At 44.4% G+C, this 19,006-nt stretch overlaps 1 protein-coding gene across 5 annotated transcripts in view; it reads right to left on the bottom strand.

Moving 5' to 3' along the window:
• nbas (NBAS subunit of NRZ tethering complex) overlaps window positions 1–19,006 on the bottom strand; it is a 325,125-nt gene that overhangs the window by 274,963 nt on the left and 31,156 nt on the right. For all 5 annotated transcript variants that reach the window (XR_009514327.1, XM_059981865.1, XM_059981866.1 and 2 more), the window contains exon 12: window positions 3,124–3,252. Coding sequence is in view for 4 of the 5 variants with exons in the window: in XM_059981865.1 (XP_059837848.1) it covers window positions 3,124–3,252 (129 nt within the window). In the remaining variant the exon portion in view is untranslated. The remainder of the gene's footprint in view (window positions 1–3,123; window positions 3,253–19,006) is intronic.

Below are 19,006 nucleotides of genomic sequence, written 5' to 3'. Positions count from 1 at the left end.
CAGCCTCACTTTTAAGCCTCTGTCAACCGGCCCCCCGTGGCGCAGAGGCTCCAAAGCTCTGTGCTCACAAACCCCCGTAGGCTATCTAATTGTGAGTCGGTTCGGATACGCTAGGAAATGGGTCGCCACAGTATGATACAACCCAAAAGGTGGGGGCAATTAGAAATTGAAGAGATGTGTTATAACGCTACAATTCAGAGTTACAGTGGGGTAACAGTGCCTTCTGAGAAATTATGGCTTGGATCCCACAACTTTAACAATGGGGAAATTTGGATGGTAAGGAATATGTCAAAAAGGTTCATTAAATCAAGTAAAATGAAACCAGAGCACTCTAATGGATCTAGCCAAACTTTTTTAAAACAATATTAACTGGCATTTGCTCTGGGAAAAGAACTTGTTAAATTTAGTTGAAGAGATAAGATTTAAAGGAAACAATTGACTCTAGATCAAATCCAAGGACACCATCCTCAGCGCATTCAGGTAACTGTGTGCAAAACTTGTGCACCTGAGAAGAACAGAGAGAAGGACTCCACTGTCACCTGTTTGGAGATCAAACAATATATCCAAGATAAAAGAAGGGGTTTAGTTGCCAGCGCTAGCAGCAGAGTAGGATAAAGCCTGTTTTAAGATATCTGCATCACACCTCTTACCCCCTGTAGAAACATAGAAAACCTGCAGCACAATACAATCCCTTCAGCCCATAAAGCTGTGCCGAACATGTCCTTACCTCAGAAATTACCTAGGGTTACCCATAGCCCTCTATCTTTCTGAGCTCCATATACCTGTCCAGAAGTCTCTTAAAAGACCCTATCGTATCCACCTCCACCACCGCCGCCGACTGCCCATTCCATGCACTCACCACCCTTTGTGTAAACAAACTTACCCCTGACATCTCCTCTGTACCTACTTCCATTGTGCCCTCTCGTGCTAGCCATTTCAGCCCTGGGAAAAAGCTTCTGACTATCCACAGTATCAATGCCTCTCATCATCTTGCACACCTCTATCAGGTCACCTCTCATCCTCCATTGCTCCAAGGAAAAAAGGCCGAGTTCACTCAACCTATTCTCATAAGGCATGCTCCCCAATCCAGGCAACATCCTTGTAAATCTCCTCTGCACCCTTTCTATGGTTTCCTTCCTATAGTGAGCCAACCGGAACTGAGCACAGTACTCCAAGTGGGGTCCTATATAGCTGCAACATTTCCTCTTGACTCCTAAACTCAATCCCATGATTGATGAAGGCCAATGTATCGTATTCTTTCTTAACCCCAGAGTCAACCTGCGTAGCAGCCTTGAATGTTCTATGGACTTGGACCCCAAGATCCCTCTGATTCTTCACACTACGAAGAATCTTACCATATTTTGTCATCATATTTGACCTACCAAAATGAACCACCACACACTTATCTGGGTTGAACTCCATCTGCCACTTTTCAGCCCAGTTTTACATCCCATTGATGTTCCACTGTAACCTCTGACAGCCCTCTACACTATCCACAACATCCCCAAATTTCGCGTCATCAAATTTACTAACCCATTCTTCCATTTCACGAAGAGAAGGGGCCCCAGAACAGATCCCTGAAGCACACCACTGGTCACTGACCTCCATGCAGAATATGACGTCTATAACCACTCTTCACCTTCTGTGAGCAAGCCAATTCTGAATCCACAAATCAAGGTCCCCTTGGATCCAATGCCTTCTTACTTTCTCAATAAGCCTGGCATGGATACCTTATCAAATGCCTTGCTGAAATCCATATATGCTACATCTACTGCTCTACCTTTATCAACGTGTTTAATCACATCCTCAAAAAAATAAATCAGGCTTGTAAGGCATGACCTGCCTTTCACAAAGCCATGCTGACTATTCCTAATCATATGCCTCTCCAAATGTTCATAAGTCCGGGCTCTTTCAGGATTTTTACCAGCACCTTAACCAACCACTGAAGTAAGACTCACTGGTCTATAATTTCCTGGGCTACCTCTACTCCCTTTCTTGAATAAGGGAACAACATCTGCAAACTTCCACCCCCATTGATGATGCAAAGATCATTGCCAGAGGCTCAGCAATCTCTTCCCTCACCTCCCACAGTAGCCTGGGATACATCTCATCCGGTCCTGGAGACTTATCCAACTTCATGCTTTCCCAGAGCTTCAGCCCATCCTCTTTCTTAATGTCTATATGCTCAAGCTTTTCAATGTGCTGCAGGTTATCCCTACAATTGCCAAGATCCTTTTCCAAAGTGAACACTGAAGCAAAGTATTCATTAAATACCTCTGCTATCATCTCCAGTTCCATACACTTTTCCACTATCACACTTGATTGGTCCTAATCTCTCACGTCTTATCCTCTTGCTCTTCACATACTTGTAGAATGCCTTGGGGTTTTCCTTAATCCTGCTTGGCAAGGCCTTCTCATGGCCCCTTCTGGCTCTCCTAATTTCATTGTTAAACTCCTTCCTGTTAGCCTTATAATCTTCTAGATCTCTAAAATTACCTAGTTTTTTGAACCTTTCATAAGCTTTTCTTTTCTTTTTGACTAGACTTCCAACAGCATTTGTACACCACAGTTCCTGTACCCTACCTACTGTCTTACTGGAACATACCAATACAGAACGCCACACAAATATCCCCTGAACATTTGCCATGCATTTCCCTGAGATCACCTGTTCCCAATTAATGCTTCCAAATTCCTATTTACTTATTTATTATTATTTTAATTTGTGTTTTTTTCTTCTATATTATGTATTGCATTGAACTGCTACTGCTAAGCTAACATCACATGCCACTGATAGTAAATCTGATTCTGATTCTGAATAAAGGCATACCAAGCATAGTGACTTCCTTCTATCTTGTAAGAAATGTTAAGTATGTGTTTCGCTTAATCTGCTGTAAGCATCATATTCCACTGTTTAACTTCCCACAATGAAAATTAACAAACATTTCCTGAAAAGAGCTCAGTTTGAAAGTTCATATGCCCGTGTAAAAATGAATTCAAAATTCCTCAAATCAGAACATTTGTTTTCCCCAGATGAAAGTTCAAATTTATCACTTGTTTTGCTTGAAAGCAATACATGACGGGATTATTTCTCCCCCTCTGTATTGACCGAAAACTCAACTTTACCTGCATTTCCTGTTTCCATTCTTTCTGTTGCCTTAAAGAAGGAATTTCCCATAAAGTCAGTTGCCCAGAGAGATGGATGGCTGCCAGGAGTGTTCCATCAGGCGATAAACTCATTTTGAAAACACCATCCTGTAAAAAGACAACTCAAGATGCAAAATGCTGTCTACCACCATGAAAACTTGCAATAATAGTCATCTACTTTAATTTGAAATAACATGCACACAATGGTATTATTATTAGAGTTATTAAACTGTTGAGCGTCTATCCTGTAAAAGCAACCCAAAACTTCATTCTGATTAATTGGATTGTGACCAACAATGGGACTTCAAAATTCCAAAGTCACAATTAACAAGTTTCAAATTGTAAGACTTGAAGAGGTGGTCTACATTTATCTCAAGATCTATAGAACTTTCTATTAACAAAGCTGGAATTATCTGAACTTTAAAAGCCAGTCATACAGTCCGAAGTGAAAAGAAATTAACTGTATACACTTCTGAAACTGCAAAAATAAAGGCACCATTGATTAATAGGCACTCTTACCGACAAACTAAATGGGCTTTGATGAATGACAAACAAAAATTTGAAATACAAACAAGGGAAAATCTGTACATGCTAAAAAATCTAAGCAACACACACAAAGTGCTGTTGGACTGGAGAACGCACACAGAATGCTTGGAGACCTTGAGGGGTCTCGACCCAAAACTTCGACTGTTCACTCTTTTCCATAAATGCTGCCTGGCCTGCTGAGCTCCTCCAGCATTTTGTGTGTGTTGCAGTAATTTGAAATAATTATTTTAGTGCATTTAGTGATTTAAAATCGCAGCAAAAGGCAGAGAGGAAAGAAGTAATAGAAGCTCGGCGAGAAGCTTTTTTTTTAACTGATCGCGGCAAAGAGGCTAGACTGCGCAGGCGCGGGAAAGTCGGCCTCGGAGATCAGCGGGGGAATTTAAAAAGAGAGCACAGGCTGAGTATGAGCTTCACTCCAGGTGAGGTAAGGCTGGGTAAGTTCCTTTAATTAATCTAATTAGCTTAGGAGTAGGTAATGGAGGCAGCAGTTAGGGCAGTTGAGTGCTCCGTTTGCAGTGTGTGGGAAGTCAGGGCGAGCACAGCTGTCCCTGATGACTACATCTGCAAAAGGTGCATCCAGCTGCAGCTCCTGACAAACCATGTTAGGGAACTGGAGCTGGAGCTGGAGCTGGATGAACTTCGGATCATTTGGGAGACAGAGGCAGAAATAGACAGGAGTTTCAGGGAGATAGTCACCCCTAGGAGTCAGGAGACAGATAGTTGGGTGTCTGTCAGGAGAGGGAAGGGGAATAGACAGGAAGAGCAGAGCACCCGTGACCGTTCCCATCAACAATAAGTATACTGTTTTGGATACCGTTGGTGGGGACGACCTACCAGGGACAAGTTGCAGTGGTTGCGTCTCTGGCACCAAGACTGGACCCTCAGCTCAGAAGAGAAGGAGGGAAAAGAGGAGAGCAGTAGTGATAGGGGATTCAATAGTTAGGGGGCAGATAGGAGGTTCTGTGGAAGAGATCGAGAATCCCAGATGGTCTGTTGCCTCCCCGGTGCCAGGGTCTGCGATACCTCGGATCGAGTTCTCAGTATTCTCAAGAGGGAGGGTGAGCAGCCGGATGTCGTGGTCCATGTAGGGACCAATGTTGTGGGTAGGAAGAGTGAGGAGGTCCTGAAAGGTGAGTTTAGGGAGCTAGGTGCCATGTTAAAGGACAGGACCTCTGGGATAGCAATCTCAGGATTGCTACCAATGCCATGTGCAGGTGGGTTTAGAAATAGTAAGATAGTGCAGATCAACACATGGCTGAAGACATGGTGCAGGAGGGAGGGCTTCAGATTTATAGATAATTGGGCAGTTTTCCAGGGAAGGTGGGATCTGTTCCAGTGGGACAGTTTACATCTGAACTGGAGGGGACAAATATTCTTGCAGGTAGGTTTGCTAGAGAGGCTCCAGTGGATTTAAACTAGATACAGGGGGGAGGGGAACCAGAGTGTAGCAGCAGATGTATGGGAGAAGGAAGAAAAAGACAGTAAAGTTCTTTGTACTGTTAGAGATAAACAGTGAGGAAGAGGTGGAGGATTTCTTAAATGCATTTATTTTAATGCTAGGAGCATTGTAAGAAAGGTGGATGAGCTTAGAGCATGGATTGATACATGGAAATATGATGTTGTAGCTACTAGTGAAGCATGGTTGCAGGAGGGGTGCAGGAGGACTGGCAACTAAATATTCCTGGATTTTGTTGCTTCAGGTTTGATAGAATCGGAGGGACAACAGGGAGAGGTGTTGCGTTGCTTGTCAGAGAAAATATTACGGGGGTGCTCCGGCAGGATAGATTAGAGGGCTCATCTAGGGAGACTATTTGGGTGGAATTGAGGAATGGGAAGGGTGTAGTAACACTTATAGGGGTGTATCATAGACCGCCTAATGGGGACTAAGAATTGGAGGAGCAAATTTGCAAGGAGGTAGCAGATATTTGTAGTAAGCACAGGGTTGTGATTGTGGGTGATTTTAATTTTCCACACATAGACTGGGAAGCCCATACTGTAAAAGGAATGGATGGTTTGGAGTTTGTAAAATGTGTGCAGGATAGTTTTTGCAGCCATACATAGAGGAACCAACTAGAGAAGGGGCAGTGTTGGATCTTCTGTTAAGGAATGAAATAGGTCAGGTGACAGAGGTATGTGTTGAGGAGCACTTCAGGTCCAGTGATCACAATGCCTTAGATTCAATATAATTATGGAGAAGGAGAGGACTGGATCCAGGGTTGAGATTTTTGATTGGAGAAAGGCTAACTTTGAGGAGATGCAAAAGGATTTAGAAGGAGTGGATTGGGACAAGTTGTTTTATGGGAAGGATGTAATAGAGAAATGGCGGTCATTTAAAGGTAAAATTTTGAGGGTACAGAATCTTTATATTCCTGTTAGGTTGAAAGGAAAGGTTAAAAGTTTGAGAAAGCCATGGTTTTCAAGTGATATTGAAAACTTGGTTAGAAAAAAGAGATATATTTACAATAAATACAGGCAGCATGGAGTAAATGAGGCGCTCAAGGAATATAAAGAATGTGAGAAGAATCTTAAGAAAGAAATTAGAAAAGCTAAAAGAAGATACGAGGTTGCTTTGGCAAGTAAGGTGAAAATAAATCCGAAGGGTTTCTACAGTTATATTAATAGCAAAAGGATAGTGAGGGATAAAATTGGTCCCTTAGAGAATCAAAGTGGACAGATATGTGTGGAGCCAAAAGAGATGGGGGAGATTTTGAACAATTTCATTTCTTCTGTATTCACTAAGGAGAAGGCTATTGAATTGTGTAAGGTAAGGGAAACGAGTAGGAAAGTTATGGAAACTATCACGATTAAAGAGGAGTAAGTACTGGCACTTTTAAGGAATATAAAAGTGGATAAATTTCCGGGTCCTGACAGGATATTCCCTAGGACCTTGAGGAAGGTTAGTGTAGAAATAGCAGGGGCTCTGACAGAAATATTTCAAATGTCATTAGAAACAGGGATGGTGCCGGAGGATTGACGTATTGCTCATGTGGTTCCATTGTTTAAAAAGGGTTCTAAGAGTAAACCTAGCAATTATAGGCTTGTCAGTTTGACGTCAGTGGTGGGTAAATTAATGGAAAGTATTCTTAGAGTTGGTATATATATTTATCTGGATAGACAGGGTCTGATTAGGAACAGTCAACATGGATTTGTGCATGGAAGGTCAGGTTTGACAAATCTTATTTAATATTTTGAAGAGGTTACAAGGAAAGTTGACGAGGGTAAAGCAGTGGATGTTGTCTATATAGACTCCAGTAAAGCCTTTGAAAAGGTTCCGCACGGAAGGTTAGTTAGGAAGGTTTGATCGTTAGGTATTAATATTGAAGTAGTAAAATGGATTCAAGTGGCTGGATGGGAGATGCCAGAGAGCAGTGGTGAATAACTGTTTGTCAGGTTGGAGGCCGGTGACTAGTTGTATGCCACAGGGATCTGTACTGGGTCCAATGTTGTTTGTCCTATACATTAATGATCTGGATGATGGGGTGGTAAATTGGATTAGTAAGTGTAAAGGGGGGTTTCTTCTTTTTCTTTGTTACTGTGTATGTAATCAAAAAGGCTTTGTTTTGTTAACTAGCAGGAATGTTTCTTTGTTGCGAGAGAGTGCTGGGAGAATTGTATTCCTTTGTAAACCAAATGGGGATTAACGTTCTTTCTTCTGAGTCTGTAAGCTTTTGTTGACGGTCTTTTGGGGAGATCGGCGCAAGGGGGTGAGAGAGAGAGGACGCAATGCTGTAAGCTGGGCGAGGAACGGACCCCAAGCAGGGGTCCGAGGCCAGGAGGTACTCCGAGGAGGGGGGATGAAGCTAGATGTGCTTGGTTGACCACTCAGACGGTCCTGAGCTGCGAGTCGAGGAGTTCGGAGGGGATCGAATGGTGGCCAGAAGACTTCAGTAATTAAGCTCCAACGGTTGTGCACGAAGTGGTTTGGACTTTGATAAGTTTGATGCCTTTTCTTTTTTTTTCTCTTCATATATACTGTATCGTTATTAATCACTTAGTTATAGTAACCTTTATAAATTGTACTCATTTAATCGATTATGGTGTACTGTCCGTTTTTGGGCGAGGCAGGGACATCACACAGCATTTACACCAGCTGATTACCCAGTTTGGCGGGGCCGAAGGCTGCTCCCCCTAGACGAGAACGAGCTGAGCGAGCCTGAGGTGACCCAGGGGGTTACACTGTGAGGTGCTCGTCCGGGATTGATTTCTGTGGAAGCTGTGTGATCACCCTCTTTAAATTGTGTCTGCGGCGAAGAGCTGGGGTGCCTTTGTGGGTGTGCGATTGCTGGTTATCGCTGCATGTGTGTTGGGTGGGCTGGCTGCTGTTGGTAGCCTGGAGGTCGTTGTTCGAGTTCCGACTAGTGCTGACGAAATGGTGGTGGGACCATGTGGGCTGTCCATACTGTTTGGAGAGTGAGGAGTGACAGGTTGGGATGTTTCAGCAGTGGTGAGCTCCGCCCAGTTGTTGGAATAATGTCCAGCCCTAAAGGGGCGGAAGCGTGGGCGGAGCGGACCTCTCAGTTGTTGGGTGAGTGGCAGTGCTTGGCTGAGGAAAAGCGACAGGGACGGGTTGAAAGTTTGAGTAGGCGGGTTGGTGACTTTGTTAGAACTGTCGGGCGCAATTACCTTGAAGTGACCGCTGCCAGTTCTGGGAAAGTGTGGGAAAATGAGTGTGGATCGACTGGAAGTCAAATGCCGCAGCTGGGGGGCTTATCATATCCGTGGCAGGAACGGCTTGGGGTCTCTGGGGGAGCACGTTCCCAGCAATGTACCAAGGAACTCCCGAAAGGAACAGACTCTATTCCTGAAGGCTTAGAGGGGCCACACGCACAGGTGCTGTTACGGATGGATGGAAGTCAAGTTAAAGCCATCCTCGGCACCGGGGCGCCGGTTATAACTGTTATTGGAAGCATTTACCCTTGACGACATTGAGGACACTGGAGATTCGGGGTACCAGTGCTGGTGATTATCCAGACGACAGTTGTTGGTCAGTGAAAATGGAGTTCTTGGAGGCAAAAGTGGAGGTGACTGAGGTTCATGAATCGTTAATGCTGATGTGTCCAGACACTGTTGAGATGGGCAGCGTTTCTGTTCTAGTGAGAACCAATATCCTGCTGGTGCGCTTGGGGGCCTGCCCGGAGGAGGCGGGTGAGCGCTGTCTGGAGGCATTGTCGATGCACCCAGTTTCGAGCTGCTTGTGTGGACGTGTGTAGCAGCATTGGGCCGATACCGAATTCAAACAAGAGCCAGTGGTGGTACGGCCTGGGGAAAGTATCTGAGGGTGAGACCCTCTTAGTGGACGCTGCGAAATACCACGAGGGAGGGGAGTTGACTGCTGAAGACACCTCGGAGAGAGAGAGGTTGCGGCGACTGGCCCCTACAGCCGTGGTAAACGTAGGCAGCGTGTGTGTGGATTATAGTGCGTTGAAGAGGCGCACTGTCAGTGACCAGAATATGGCCCTGAGGGCCGAAGAGGCGATGGCCTATCTGAGTGGTGCGATGTGGTTTAAGGTGTTGGATCTGAGGAGTGGATGTTGCCAGATCCCGATGAGTGAGGCCGACAAGGAGAAAATGGCCATTATAAATTCCCTAGGAGTCTTCCGGTCCGAAAAGATGCCACAGGGCATATCTGGGGCCCTTGCAACCTTCCTGCGGGGCAGGTGGAAGACCATAGGGGATGTGGAGGCGTTTGGAGTTTTGGTGTATGTGGATGATCTCTTGGTATTTGGACTTGCCTCAGGAGAATATGAAGTGAGGTCGTTGCAGGAGCGGCTGAGAATTACAGAGTTAAAGTGTTTTCTGGACACGTGCCAGGGCTGGCGAAGGTCGCAGCTCGTGAGTGACTGTCTCTACGGAATCAAGTTTGAAATGAAAACGGAGAGACTGGAGAAAGTGATCTGGAATCATTCGGAAGACTTACAAGTTGGAGAGAATGATGAAAGTTGTCTGACTGAGGGTAATAGCAAACTGAGAACCTGGAGAGGGGAGTTTGCGGAGGGGAAGAAATTACAGACAAATCTCAGAAGAGAGAAGCGGAAGCTTGAAGGGAACCTAAAGATGACTATCGACAGTTCAAATGAAGTGCAAAACCTGAAAGTTGATCTGGAAGAAGTCTTGAGGAAGAAAAAGCTGGAGAGAAGTGCAGTGAACATTGAACAGAAGGCTGAAGAGATTGCAGGAGCAGTGCAGGCCACATGTTTCCATTTGGAGAAGATCAAACAGCAGCTACCGATTGCAGAAATGAAGAAGAATACAGATTCGATGGATAATGTGCTGGATGTGTGGTACATGCTGCCTTTTGCTGACTTTCCCTCGATTGAGGAAGAGACCGTTGGCCCTTCTCCCACTGAGTCAGGTGTAGCGGGGAGGGTTAGCTGTGTGCAGTGTCGGGCATGAGTGAGAGGTTGAGAGAGGTGTTGGTAGTGGGCCCAAGGTATCTCCAGTTGTGTCTGAGCCTGAAGGGTTTAGGTGAGGGGGTACGGAGGTCTCAGAAGGGTTAGGGAACTCCCAGATAGTTGGCCTAAGTAGCGCCTGAGGAACAGGGCGTGAGGTTTACTGTGTGGGGAGGAGATGTCACTGTTTGTGCTTGGGTTACGGTGTGTTGGCAGGAAAGGTGGCGAGTTATTTAATAGTCATGAGGACATGACTTTTATTTGGTGGGGAGAGAGTGTAAAGGGGGGTTTCTTCTTTTTCTTTGTTACTGTGTATGTAATCAAAAAGGCTTTGTTTTGTTAACTAGCAGGAATGTTTCTTTGTTGCGAGAGAGTGCTGGGAGAATTGTATTCTTTTGTAAACCAAATGGGGATTAATGTTCTTTCTTCTGAGTCTGTAAGCTTTTGTTGACGGTCTTTTGGGGAGATCGGCGCAAGGGGGTGAGAGAGGGAGGACGCAATGCTGTAAGCTGGGTGAGGAACGGACCCCAAGCGGAGGTCCGAGGCCAGGAGGTACTCCGAGGAGGGGGGATGAAGCTAGATGTGCTTGGTTGACCACACGGATGGTCCTGAGCTGCAAGTCGAGGAGTTCGGAGGGGATCGAATGGTGGCCAGAAGACTTCAGTAATTGAGCTCCAACGGTTGTGCACGAAGTGGTTTGGACTTTGATAAGTTTGGCGCCTTTTCTTTATTTTTTTTCTCTTCATATATACTGTATCGTTATTAATCACTTAGTTATAGTAACCTTTATAAATTGTACTCATTTAATCGCTTATGGTGTACTGTCTGTTTTTGGGCGAGGCGGGGACATCATACAGCATCCACACCAGCTGATTACCCAGTTTGGCGGGGCCAAAGGCTGCTCCCCCTAAACGAGAACGAGCTGAGCGAGCCTGAGGTGACCCAGGGGGTTACATAAGTTTGCAGATGATACTAAGGTGGATGGCGTTGTGGATAATGAAGTAGGTTTTCAAAGTTTGCAGAGAGATTTAGGCCAGTTAGAAGAGTGGGCTGAACGATGGCAGATGGAGTTTAATGCTGATAAGTGTGAGGTGCTACATTTTGGTAGGAATAATCCAAATAGAACATACATGGTAAATGGTAGGGCATTGAAGAACGCAGTAGAACAGACTGATCTAGGAATAATGGTGCACAGTTCCCTGAAGGCGGAATCTCATGTGGATAGGGTGGTGAAGAAAGCTTTTGGTATGTTGGCCTTTATAAATCAGAGCATTGAGTACAGGAGATGGGATGTAATGTTAAAGTTGTACAAAGCATTGGTAAGGCCGAGTTTGGAGTATTGTGTACAGTTCTGGTCACTGAATTATAGGAAAGATGTCAACAAAATAGAGAGAGCAAGTACAGAGAAGATTTACTAGAATGTTACCTAGGTTTCAGCACCTAAAAGACAGGGAAAGATTGAACAAGTAAGGTCGTTATTCTTTGGAGCGTAGAAGGTTGAGGTGGGACTTGATAGAGGTATTTAAAATTATGAGGGGGATAGATGGAGTTGAAGTGAATAGGCTTTTTCCATTGAGAGTAGGGGATATTCAAATAAGAGGCCATGAGTTGAGAGTTAGGGGGCAAAAGTTTAAGGGTAACACGAGGGGGAATTTCTTTACTCAGAGAGTGGCAGCTGTGTGGAATGAGCTTCCAGTAGAAGTGGTAGAGGCAGGTTCAGTATTGTCACTTAAAGTAAAATTGGATAGGTATATGGACAGGAAAGGAATGGAGGATTATGGGCTAAGTGCGGGTCAGTGGGACTAGGTGAGAGTAAGCATTCAGCATGGACTAGAAGGGCCGAGACGGCCTGTTTCCGTGCTGTAATTGTTATATGGTTATATGCATCACTCTTAACAGGATATCTGAAGCCTGGTGTTTTTTGTTGGACATACACTTAATGAGTTAAAGAATTCTTTGCGAGGAACATGAATTAAATCATCATAAATTCAGAGCAAGGAGGCTGCCAGTGAATGGCTGATTTCAGGAGCAAAGGCAGTTTTACTACTCGGGGTAAAAGAGAGGCAAGACTGCGCAGGCATGTGATGTCAGCCAGTAGAACATAAAAGGTTTTAAAAGACCACCATATCCAGCAGGCAGTGGACTGAGGGGCAGCAGAGTGATAGGGCTTTGGCTCAACGGGCTTAGGCAGTAACGGAACAGGATGAGGCAAGGAAGGTTCACCTGTGTTACTTGCGGAAAGGAGGAAGTACATGTATGAGGCCAGTTTTCTGTGCTCAGTGTCAGATGTGGGAGGTCCTGGAGTCTCCCAGCTTCCTGGATGGCTATATGTGCATCAGGTGTGTCAAGCTGCAGCTACTGAGGGACTGAGTTAGAGAACTGGAGATGCAGCTCGATGACCTCCGCCTGGCCAAGGAGAGTGAGGAGGTGATAGAAAGGAGTTATAGGCAAGTGGTCACACCGCGGACACAGGAGACAGACAAGTGGGTCAGTCAGGAGGGGGAAGGGGAAGTGTCAGGTACAAGAGAGTACCCCAGTGGCTGTACCCCTTCACAATAAGTACTCCTGTTTGAGTACTGTTGTGGGGGGGGGGGGGGGTGGAGACAGCCTACCTGGGGATGTGGTAGTGGCCGTGCCTCTAGCATAGAGTCTGGCCCTGTGGCTCAGAAGGGTAGGGAAGGGAAGAGGAAGGCAGTAGTGATAGGGGTTAAAGGGTTACTCTATACTCTAGACCCTCTATAGTTAGAGGGTCAGACAGGTGATTCTGTGGACGCAGGAAGGAAACTTGGATAGTTTGCCTCCCAGATGCCAGGGTCTGCGATGTTTCAGATCGCATCCAAGACATCTTGCAGTGGGAGGGAGAATAGCGAGAGGTTGTGGTACATATCGGTACCAACTACATAGGAAGGAAAACGGAAGAGGTCCTAAAAAAAGACTACAGCGAGTTAGGAAGGAAGTTGAAAAGCAGGACCACAAAGGTAGTAATCTCGGGATTACTGCCTGTGCCACGTGACAGTGAGAATAGGATGAGGTGGGGCAGGGATTCAGATTTCTGGATCATTGGGAACTCTTTTGGGGCAGGTGCCACCTGTACAAAAAGGACAGGTTGCACTTGAATCCCAGGAGGACCAATGTCCTGGCGGGGAGGTTTGCGAAGGCTACTGGGGAGAGTTTAAACTAGAATTACTTGGGGGTGGGAACCGAACTGAAGAGACTGGGGAAGAGGAGATTGGCTCACAAATAGAGAAAGCTTGTAGACAGTGCGAGAGGAAAGATAAGCAGGTGATAGAGAAGGGATGCGCTCAGATTGAAGGTTTGAGATGTGTCTATTTTAATGCAAAGAGTGTTGTGAACAAAGCGGATGAGCATAGAGCGTGGATCAGTACTTGGAGCTATGATGTGGTGGCCATTACAGAGACTTGGATGGCTCAGGGACAGGAATGGTTACTCCAAGTGCCAGGTTTTAAATGTTTCAGAAAGGACAAGGAGGGAGGCAAAAGAAGTGGGGTGTGGCACTGTTGATCAGAGATAGTGTCACGGCTGCAGAAAAGGTGGACGCCATGGCGGGACTGTCTACGGAGTCTCTGTAGGTGGAGGTTAGGAACAGGAAGGGGTCAAAAACTTTACTGGGTGTCTTTATAGGCCGCCCAATAGTAACAGGGATATCGAGGAGAAGATAGGGAAACAGGTCCTGGAAAGGTGTAATAATAACAGAGCTGTCATGATGGGAGATTTTAATTTCCCAAATATTGATTGGCATCTCCCTAGAGCAAGGGGTTTAGATGGAGTGGAGTTTGTTAGGTGTGTTCAGGAAGGTTTCTTGACACGATATAAGCCTACAAGAGGAGAGGCTGTAGTTGATTTGGTATTGGGAAATGAACCTGGTGAAGTGTCAGATCTCTAAATGGGAGAGCATTTTGGAGATAGTGATCACAATTCTATCTCCTTTTCGATAGCATTGGAGAGGGATAGGAACAGGCAAGTTAGAAAAGCGTTTAATTGGAGTGGAGGAATTATGAGGCTATCAGGCAGGAAACTGGAATCTTAAATTGGAAACTGATGTTCTCAGGGAAAAGTACGGAAGAAATGTCGCAAATATTCAGGGGATATTTGTGTAGACTTCTGTATAGGTACGTTCCAATGAGACAGGGAAGTTATGGTAGGGTACAGGAACCATGGTGTTCAAAGGCTGCAATAAATCTAGTCAAGAAGAAAAGAAAAGCTTACAAATAGTCAGAGAGCTAGGCAATGTTAGAGATATACAATATTATAAAGCTAACAGGAAGGAGCTTAAGGAGGAAATTAGGAGAGCCAGAAGGGGCCCTGAGAAGGCCTTGGCGGACAGGATTAAGGAAAATACCAAGGCATTCTACAAGTATGTGAAGAGCAAGAGGATAAGACGTGAAAGAATAGGACCTATCAAGTGTGACAGTGGGAAACTGGAGGAAACAGCAGAGTTACTTAATGAATACTTTACTTCAGTATTCACTATGGAAAAGGATCTTGGTGATTATAGTGATGACTTGCAGCAGACTGAAAAGCCTGAGCATGTAGATATTAAGAAAGAGGATGTGCTGGAGCTTTTGGAAAGCATCAAGTTGGATAAGTCGCCAGGACCAGATGAGATGTACCCCAGCTACTGTGGGAGGTGAGGGAGGAGATTGCTGAGCCTCTGGCAATGATCTTTGTATCATCAATGGGAACTGGAGAGGTTCCGGAGGATTGGTGGGTTGCGTATATTGTTCCTTTATTTAAGAAAGGGAGTAGAGATAGCCCAGGAAATTATAGACCAGTCAGTCTTACATCAGTGGTTGGTAAGTTGATGGAGAAGATGCTGAGGGGCAGGATTTATGAACATTTGGAGAGGTATAATATGATTAGGAATAGTCAGCATGGCTTTGTCAAAGGCAGGTCGTGCCTTACGAGCCTGATTGAATTTTTTGAGGATGTGACTAAATACATCGATGAAGGAAGTGTAGTTGATGTAGTGTATATGGATTTCAGCAAGGCATTTGATAAGGTACCCCATGCAAGGCTTATTGAGAAAGTAAGGAGGCATGGGATCCAAGGGGACATTGTTTTGTGGATCCAGAACTGGCTTGCCCACAGAAGCCAAAGAGTGGTACCAGACGGGTCATATTCTGCATGGAGGTCGGTCACCAGTGGAGTGCCTCAGGAGTCTGTTCTGGGACCCTTACTCTTCATGATTTGGATGAGGAAGTGGAGGAATGGGTTAGTAAGTTTGCTGATGACACAAAGGTTGGAGGTGTTGTGGATAGTGTGGAGGGCTGTCAGAAGTTACAGCAGGACATTGATAATATGCAAAATTGGGCTGAGAGTGGCAGATGGCGTTCAACCCAGATAAGTGTGAAGTGGTTCATTTTGGTAGGTCAAATATGATGGTAGAATATAGTATTAATAGACAATAGACAATAGGTGCAGAAGTAGACCATTCGGCCCCTCGAGTCTGCACCGCCATTCTGAGATCATGGCTGATCATTCACTATCAATACCCAGTCCCTGCCTTGTCCCCATATCCCTTGATTCCCCTATCCATCAGATATCTATCTAGCTCCTTCTTGAAAGTAAGACTTTTTGCAATGTGGAGGATCAGAGGGATCTTAGGGTCCCAGTCCATAGGATGCTCAAAGCAGCTGGGCAGGAGCTGGGGTTAAGAAGGTGTATGGTGCATTGGCCTTCACCAATTGTGGAACTGAATTTAGGAGCCAAGAGGTAATGTTGCAGCTCTATAGGACCCTGGTCAGACCCCACTTGGAGTACTGTGCTGAGTTCTGGTTGCCTCACTACAGGAAGGATGAGGAAACCTTAGAAAAGGTGCAGAGGAGATTTACAAGGATGTTGCCTGGATTGGGGAGCATGCCTTATGAGAATAGGTTGAGTGAACTCGGCCTTTTCTCCTTGAAGCAACAGAGGTTGAGAGGTGACCTGATAGAGGTGTATAAGATGATGAGAGGCATTGATCGTGTGGATAGTCAGAGGCTTTTTCCCAGGGCTGAAATGATTGCCACAAGAGAACACAGGTTTAAGGTGCTGGGGAGTAGGTACAGAGGAGATATCAGGGGTAAGTTTTTTACTCAGAGAGTGTTAAGTGCGTGGAATGGGCTGCCGGCAACGGTGGTGGAGGCGGATACGATAGGGTCTTTTAAGAGACTTTTGGATAGGTACATGGAGCTTAGAAAAATAGAGGGCTATGGGTAAGCCTAGTAATTTCTAACGTAGGGACATGTTCGGCACAGCTTTGTGAGCCGAAGGGCCTGTATTGTGCTGTAGGTTTTCTATGTTTCTAAATCCCAAACTCTGTGCAGGAGCAAAATGCAGAGGAATGAAAGTGATGCAAGATAAAGCAACTGAAGGAATTGAAAATAACTACTGAATTAACATTTTTTATATATTCAGCATTAAATGCAAACATTGTTCAAGGTCAGAGGTTTCACATTTCTGAAAGGCCAGTTCTGCTGTCTGGAGTTGATCAGTGGTCACAAAGTTAACTATACACTCTCACTGGAATGGATCAAAGCAATGTTCAACATCAAGATGCTCTTTTGAATGGCAAGTCCTTTGAAGCAATTTCTGAACAAGCAAGATGCCTACAATCTGGAGGGTTTTTTTATTTAATTGAATGTCACTGAAATCTGCAGGAACTGCTTCTCTTTAATGCAGATCAGCACCACAGTTATACTACAAATAGAATTTTTTTAAAGTTTTATTTCTTAAAAAATAATTTTTTGTTGATAATTTTATAGTAAGTTTAATGGATCAATGCACATTTTGATCTCAGATTTGTTACTGTATTCTAAAATAATTGCTGTTATGAAATTGGTAGGTAGTCTGTAATGCACTCTTCAACTTATGGACACACATGTGGAAATATATTCAAAACTTTGAGCTTTTTATGTATTTAATCATGTAATGTGACAAAATGGAACCTGTATAACTCCACCGTACTTTGCTGTAAGCCAAGTGTTAATGTGGCAAGATATGTAATGCCTTGATGATTGTTCATTGTGTAACTAAGGGGAGATTAATATACTGCAGGGTTTGGTACCGCAGCTGTAGTCCATTGGCGGACCTGACCTCCAGGAGTGGTAACAGCCAAAAAATAGCCTGAAAACAATTGCTCGCATGCACTAACCTCAAGACAAAATAGCCTATCCAACAGATAAGGATGCATGACAAACTAAAGAACTGGACTGACTCTAAGAGATTCTGAAGATGCCGAAAATCCTGAGCACACTAACAAAATACTGTTGGAAATCAGCAGGTCAGGCAGCATCAATGGAGGAAAATAAAGAGCCGATATTTTGTACAGACCCCCTTCATCAGGACTGCAAAGAGAGCAGAAGCCAGAATAAAAAAATGAAGTCAGGGACATAGTCTCCTCGACTGCTAAAATGAAGCCAGACCCAGGTTGGAGGAGCAGCACTGCATATTCCATCTAAGTAGTCTCCAATCTGAAAGCATGAACATCAATTTCTCTAACTTCCAGTAACCATTTCCCTCACGCCTCTGCTCTTTCCCTGTCAGATTTCTTCTTCTTCAGCCCTTTATCTATTCTAACCATCACCTCCTAGCTTCTCACATCATTCCCTTTCATCCCACCTCTGCTCCTGCTCCTCCCCACACACCGACCTGCTTATTCTGGCTTTCTTCCTTTCTAGTCCTGATGAAGGGTCTAGGTACAGAATGCCAACTGTTCATTTTCCTCCATTGATGCTGCCTAACCTGCTGAGTTCCTCCAGTATTTTGTATGCATTGTTGCTGGACTGACTGACAGATTCAAAATAATCATTTGCCAGCTAATTGCACTATTGGTTGCAATTACAGAACTGAGCATTAAGATTCTTCAGCATAGTGATTTAAACTTGATTTGATATTTTTGTGTATCCTTTCAGAAATTTACTTTTTTCTTTACAATTCAAAAAATGTCATCACTATTAAATGAACCTTAACAGTGACAGTCAGAAAGATGCTAATGTTCTCAGGGTTCTGCAGGAGCTGGCATGCTTCATTAAGATAATGGAGGTTCCACTTCAATTCAAACTCCAGCTCTCAAATCTGGGGTGCTTCAGGCCAGGCTTTGCAATATCAAGGTTTACAATTCTGAGCAGGGAGACCAGTCCAAATAGTTATGGCCAATTAACAGATATGAAAATAATGATTACATTCATGGCTTAGAATGCCTAAGTTTTATGTGTTATATTTTAAGGAGTGCAGTAAAAACGATTTTTGGGGTTAATGTACGAGAGGCATTTGATGTCTCTGGGCCTGTACTCTGGAGATAAGAAGAATTAAGGGGGGTCTCATTAGAACCTGTTGAATGGCTGAGATAGAATAGATGTGGAGGGACCACTTCTGATAGTGGGGGACTCTAGGACTACAGCCTCAGAATAGAGGGTCATCCATTTAGAACAAAGGTGGAAGAGAAATTTCGTTGAGTGATGAATCTGTGGAATTCATTGCCACAGGCGGTTGTGGAGGCCACGTCATTGGGTATATTTAAAGTGGGGGGGTTGATAGTGTCCTGATTAGTCAAGGCATCAAAGGTCACAGAGAGAAGACAGCAGAATTGGGTTGAGAAGGGTAATAAATCAGCCATGACGGAATGACAGAGCAAATTTGATGGACTCAATGGCCTAATTCTGTTCCAATGTCTAGTGGTTAATTCTAAATCTTTAAAGTAAAAAATTTGTAATCACAATACAAAATGCATGATTGTCATCAATTTTTTTTGCTGTTTCATTTTTTCTGATAACCAACTCCAGATGAAACAAGTTTTTGTGCAGAGGTCCTTTCAACTTGATATACAGAGCCAGCACAATACATTATTTTGGCTGATAATAGATTCAAACTTAAATCTAATAGAATAAGAAAATATAGTGCAGCAAGTCTGAGGAGCAGAACAAAAG

This window comes from Hypanus sabinus, chromosome 10 (assembly GCF_030144855.1).
Source record: "Hypanus sabinus isolate sHypSab1 chromosome 10, sHypSab1.hap1, whole genome shotgun sequence".
NCBI lineage: Eukaryota > Metazoa > Chordata > Chondrichthyes > Myliobatiformes > Dasyatidae > Hypanus > Hypanus sabinus.
Note: the sequence above shows the minus strand (reverse complement) of the source record. Positions and strands in the feature narration are given on the sequence as shown.